Source organism: Atta cephalotes (assembly GCF_000143395.1).
Source record: "Atta cephalotes unplaced genomic scaffold scaffold00055, whole genome shotgun sequence".
NCBI classification, from domain to species: Eukaryota; Metazoa; Arthropoda; class Insecta; order Hymenoptera; family Formicidae; genus Atta; species Atta cephalotes.
The window spans coordinates 146,757-153,318 of record NW_012130119.1 but is presented as its reverse complement, the minus strand read 5'-3'; the positions used below and the strand labels follow the sequence as shown (position 1 = coordinate 153,318).

Genomic DNA, 6,562 nt, shown 5'->3' with positions numbered 1-6,562 from the left:
TATATAATATATATATAATTATATTTATCATGTCTCTAAACTTACTTCTAAGTCAATATCTTCATCTGCGGTAGGTGCGGTTTGTTCAGAACGCGATGAGAGCTGTATAGATGCGCTCGAGTTAGTACCAGCTCCTCCACGATGTAAATGATGGCCGGATACCCAAGTTATTGATAACAGTCTGTCTTGAAATGTACGTCCTTTCACAAGGGCCACTTCAGCTTCCTTTCTCGATTTGAAATTAATCACAATCGAGGGCGTCGCATCATCAACTATTTGATTCACTATTTCACCAAATTGCTGAAGCACAAAAAAATTGGCAATATTAATTGCATATCATATGTTTATTAAAACATAATAAAAGAAATATGTAATGCCTTATACATAATTATACATAATTATAACAACATGATCAGTTATTAGAAAAAAAAGATTGATTTATGTTTTTAATAATGAAGAAGAAATTTGTGAAAAATAATTAAAACTTTTAGGAATTGGAAATATAGCACAATACATATAACAACTTTTTATGTATCTTTCAGTTATTTTTGAGCAATAAAAAAAAACTGTGGATCCGTCTCGTTTCATGTGCACATGACATATCATTTTATTCTCTTTCTTCATCGAATTAAATTAGGACATAATAAGAAAACAATACATTATCATAAAAGGAATACTTTATATAGAAATATTATAAATATCATAAATACATAAATCTTACTTGAAAATGCGCTAGGACTTCTGCCTTTTCTTCAGTTTCATAACCAGAGACTAGAAGACTCGTTGGCCGATGATCCACTGAGACATGAGCAAAACTTCCTCTGCCGCGACCCCTGAAGGATATCGTATGCGTACCGCGTGCTACTCGACTAACTTTTGCACCTCTACCCACGCCAGGATTCGTGTTCAAACCCAATGCGGCTGCTTGGGCTCGGAGTTCGTTCAATCTCTTCTGCAACTCACCAGCGTCTTGACCTTCTTGTTGTGCGGTCATTAAATCTAATTCGGCATCCAATATTTCCTTCTGCGCTTGCTCTCTAGACTTAACCTGCGACTTATTACCGCCAATCTGACCGTTTGCAGCCAAATCCTTGCGCAAATTGTCGACTGACTGTTGCATAGTCTTTATCGTTGGCATGATCGATTCCTTTTGCTCCGGATTCTTTTCGGCCTTGTCAATCAAGGCACGCAATTCAATCAGATGCTTATCTAGTAACTCTTGTTTCCTTTTGCGCAAATCAGCAGTCAGCTTTATTGCCTCCTTACGTTTCTCCTCCTGCTTCTTCTTTAGTGTTTCCTTCGCCGCTAATATTTCTTGTGTTTTCTTTATCGCAAGAACTTTGTCTTCTCGAGTAGGAATAACAGCAGCTTTAGGTGAAGTTGGAACTAAGGCTTGCGTGACTTGTTCCTCAGTCGAACGACGCGTGGGAACATACTCGTTATCTTCAGTTTTTGTCGATAACGTTACCGCAGCGCCTAGCCTTTCTTTAACAGAGGGACGGCATCCTGAATACAATAAAATTTCTCATTATTAAGTCGCTTAATAATTTAATGTATATCTATATTTATTGTGAATAATAAAAGATGTGTTATTTTACCTGGTGGCACATTTTCGATAGCTCCACCAGCCGCATTATTATTGACATTATTATGCCAAAATACTTTAATAAATCTATTATTTAACACAGCCTCTGCGCTTCTGTAAGCAGACTTTGCTTCGGCTGGTAACTGGAAAGTAACCAAGGCTGCCTCAGGATCGCCACCAAAATTAACTTGGATATTTACAATTTTACCAAATTTGGAAAAATGATTATTCAATTGAGTTATATTGTTTAAGCTTCGTGGAACCTTTTTCAGTTCGAGAGAGCAATTGGCTGGATTATGCACCACTCTCTGTTTCGGTCCTAAACGATTAAAGTCGAATGTTTGTTTGCGTTTTAATGGATTGCTTTGGGTATGGGTTATTTCTGATGAGTTTGTATGGGGAATAACTGGCACACTAATCAGTTCTCTTTGTCCTCTGCCATAAATCCCAGGCGCAGATTGCGGATGTCTACCCCATGGCATTCGTGGCTCCATGCTAGGTGCGTCCGGATTGTATTCTGCAAAAACATCTATCATATTTAATTCATTACATTTTGAAATATATGAAATACCGCGTTTAAACTGTATAATGATACAATATATAATAAGAAATAAATATAATAATTTCCGTTCCTCTGTGCAATGTTCAACTGGTCATAAGTTTATAATATATTCCATATCTTTTAACATTGTTTGATTATAGTAACATGCGTTTAGTATATATATGAAGAGGGCCTAATTGAAAGGCCAAAACATGTAATATCGTAATTATAATTGATTAGACTATAATGATTTTATTTTTTTAAATATAAAGTGTTTGTACTTTAGACTCTTACATGTCCTATTATTGTACAGTATTTATTTCTTATTAATATCAAGTCTTTTTTTATTATTATTAACAATATATAAATAATTATAACACAACTTCATATAACATAGTTGACTCTTTTTTTATAATTTGTCAATTTTAGTTTAAGCCGGAGTTACAATTTTATGTGTGTATTAACACTTCGCAGTTTGCATATTTATTACACTGTTGAAATGTCCGAATAAAACAAATTAAATATAACATGAATAGAGCTACATATTTTTTTAATAGTAAATATGTTCCGAATAGATCATGTTAAGATACATATTGGCAGTACTAAAAATTTTTAGCTTACGTTACATATATTATAAATTTTCAGTATTGGCAACGTATATATCTAAATGCGATTATAATACGATAGCACCTATTAAAATACTTCGTTTTATTTTTAGTTTTTATCTATAACAATTGCATGTAATAATAGTTGTATGTATTTGTCGATTAGACTTATGTTTTTAAGTGATGTCGCTATGCCGTCGGCGAATCACAAAAAGTTAATAATTTACATACAAATAAAAGACATGTGAGCTTTCACAGAAACATGTTTTACTTGTATGAGAATTATTTTTGCCATTAATATTACTATATTTTATTTTATTTAAATTATAAATTTAACAGTTTATAATTTGACTAATATTTTAAATTGTTTAAAAATGGTTAATTTTATAATTTTCACTAATGCTTCTTTTAATATATATATATATATATATATATATACAGTTAAAAATATAGTTTCCTTCTAAAAAAAATTGCTTTATTACGGCATTATATTAAATTACGTAAGATGATTATAAGCTTTACAATATGTAGAAATACATACCCATATTAGAATGATGGTTTCTTAAGTGAGATGGTGGTAAACTGGCAAGAGGAAGATGTGGCGGTGGTGGATTACCATTAGGACCTTGCGGTGGTTCTGGTACCGTAGGTACTGGAACTGTTCCTGGAGCTTGAGCACTATGAGGCCCGAAACTCAAAACACGACTAAGCGCCACATCTTCTAATACAACTGGGTCTGTTCCGTGATCATAAGGGCAAAGATCTCCTCTCATACAATATCCCTTTTCTAAAATAAAGATAAACAAATAACAAATAATATTTAAATGTTATTTAACAAAAATATTCCTTATAATTTTAAAAATCATTCTATTTTTATGATTAGCCTAAATCTTTAAAGAAATGGCAATTTTTTCACAATAGCTGTCTCCTAAATTATTAAGAGATACATACCGTCAAAATCTCTGCAACGTCTCTTTGCTTGTTGTTGAAAAGAACTTGTCTGATTATTTGGAATACTACCCGCAACAGCCACAACACTTTGTATCGATTGACTAGTCGTAGACAGTCTCATGTCCACATCTCCGTGATTACTATCTTGAGTTGGTGTACCACCACCAGGACTTCCCTCTATTCGTTCCGTTCTATCTACCTCTATCCTTTCAAAGCGATCGATCTTCTTTCGCTCAATTGATCTTGAACGCGATCGGGATCGAAGCGGCGTCGGAGATCTATTCCTGAATCTTGCTCGATGATCGCGACTATCTGGACCGTCGCGTATTCTAGGTCGTATCGGAGATGTACTGCGACTCCTAGTACGTCTAAAAGATAAAACTATATAATAAAATATTCAAGGATTGTTTAAAAATTCTAGAAAAGAGACTCAAAATATTTAAAAAAAAGCCTCTTGTGATAAAGTTTCAACAAAAAAAAATTTTATTAAATTCTGTTGTTTATTTCAAAATACAAATACGTGATCGTCGTACCGGCGATCATGTCGTCTGGTACTGATCGGTGGAGATTCGTTTCGCCATGGGCGACTTCTATCTCTTTCTCTATCACGCCGAATGTGTTCTCTACTTCTAGATCTACGTCTGTCTCTTTCCCATGATCGTGATCGTGATCGTGTTCTCGATCTCATTCTCCCACTCCTATATTTTACATAGTATAATAATATAATTGAAATTCCAATATTATTAAGTACTAAATATATTAGTAAATGTATTTAATAATTAATGTACTGAAATTCTTGTATTCTTATATTTTTGAGCTCTCCTGTTTCATATAAACTATAAGCATGATGAGCATTGATTTTATAAATATTGTAAATCATCACAGATAATTCTTTATCTTCAAAGAAAGAAAGGAAAGATTACCTGCTTCGAGATCGTTTTTCCTTTTCTTTATCCTTATCTGAATCAGATTTTCTAGTCTCGCGTTTACTAATTACTGCAGGAGCCGATCCATTAATTTGAAGTGGAGCAGGGGGATTTGTAATAATAGGTACTAGTGGAATTGTTGCATCTATTATTTTCTCCGTTGACGATGATACAACTGGAGCTGATGGATTTACGCCAGGTGGTGTCCCACCACCATCTGGATCGCTCTTAGGCGGTGGAAACACATAATCCTGAGTCTCCAACGTCTTGAAAAGCAACTCCACAAAGTTTTTGGTTTCTAAAAACAACAATTGCAATATGTTTTTCACATCAGGAAGGCGATAGATAATCAAATTTTCAATTTCTTTAGAATATTTTGTATAAACGCACCTTTTTGCAGAAATACATCCAATTGTTCAACCATGTCACCGCGGAGTTCCTCCAAAGTTTTGTCTTTCTTGACCAATGCATAAACATATTTGGCCAAAGCAGCAGGATCTGCATCGCATCTAACAAAAGAAAATCAATTATTTAATCATAGACATTCACTCAACAGACACAACAATGTAAAAAGATACATAAATAAAACAAAAAAATATAAATGTTTCAGTTTAAGTAAAAAAAATTATCATGTATTATTTTATAGCTTATATGAAACAAGCTAAGAGAAAACGTATATTAAATGTAATTCATATCTATTTTAATTTAAGAATTTTATATATTCTAAATAAGATTTTACTGTATAATAAATTATTTTAAATTAATAGCAACTAAATTACCTGTTATCTTTTTGAATAACTTTACATCTTATTTTTTCTTTACTTTTTCAATTCTATAAATCATAATACTATAATTCACAATTAGTAACAAAAATTATAAATGACATAAAGCTTTTTTTTCAGCTTAAAATTTTTTTCAAATGAAATGTTAGAAATCTCTAAATTACAAGATGAATAAGAAACATTTTGTATGTCGTATATCATTGTAGTCTTTTAACACAAATAGATCGTTCAACATGTACTTTGTAAGACTTAATGAAAGCAAAGCTTACATTTAATTAGTTTTCTCCTTTTATAGAGATAAAAATAAACTTCTTTAAATAGTTATGTAATAAAAAGTTATATAAATAAAATAAATCAATATAATCAAGTGGAAAATTATGACATAATGTTTATTCATAAAGTCTGCTTACTGAGAACAAAAACTAAACTATATACTAAAATATACAAAGCATGTAGTATCTACTGCTCAATAAAATAATTTCCTAATCACCCTAATAATTGCGGAATATGACAAGGATAATCCTCATAAGCAAAAATACCAAAATTTTTATCTACTTAATCCAAATGCATAATGTTGCTGTGCACAATTTGCAACATATTAAACAAGGGACCAACAAATAATAGTGCAATACGATCCCAGAATTTAATATTCGCATTCAATTGATAAATCGGTTAAGAAGAGAGATGGTTAAATATTGACTATATTTGATAGAACAAAGCCGAGTAATGCTGGTGCAGACGAAGACAGGTGCAAGGGTATTCGGGGGATGGAGAGAAAGAAACACAGAAGTGGCGATTGTCAATGCATTTCTCCCGTGTAAATATATATCATGCCACACGGAGTGTGCAGCACAGCACAGCATTAACCACATGTACGGCCATTTACGAACACCGAGCGCGTACACACACGCACGGAGTGGTGCACTCTCTTCAGGGGGGTACAAGACTGGCCTACTTACAACGGTTCCAGCACGGCAGTAAGCCAAGCCTTGAACACGTCCGGATTGTCGATTATCATTCTCGGTGAGTTCCGTGTCACGGTTTGGCATAGAAGGCCTCACGGACACACGTCAATCACACGGAGTACCACAAGAGAGCGTGAAACCAGTACCCTCCTAAATGAAGACAGTCGCCATTCTGAAATCGGTCGCTATTGCATTGGCAAAGAGCAA

General features: G+C 33.3%; 1 protein-coding gene across 1 annotated transcript in view; it reads right to left on the bottom strand.

Annotated features, from left to right (window-relative positions):
- The window catches only part of LOC105623248 (RNA-binding protein 26), a 10,575-nt gene extending 4,167 nt beyond the window's left edge, over positions 1–6,408 (bottom strand). Inside the window, exons 1-9 of the mRNA XM_012204647.1 lie at positions 6,350–6,408; positions 4,999–5,117; positions 4,606–4,906; positions 4,216–4,380; positions 3,683–4,050; positions 3,273–3,518; positions 1,599–2,114; positions 722–1,506; positions 46–300 (exon numbers count right to left, since the gene is read on the bottom strand). Of these exons, the coding sequence (XP_012060037.1) occupies positions 46–300; positions 722–1,506; positions 1,599–2,114; positions 3,273–3,518; positions 3,683–4,050; positions 4,216–4,380; positions 4,606–4,906; positions 4,999–5,117; positions 6,350–6,408 (2,814 nt within the window). The remainder of the gene's footprint in view (positions 1–45; positions 301–721; positions 1,507–1,598; positions 2,115–3,272; positions 3,519–3,682; positions 4,051–4,215; positions 4,381–4,605; positions 4,907–4,998; positions 5,118–6,349) is intronic.
- Positions 6,409–6,562: the final 154 nt, after the last annotated feature.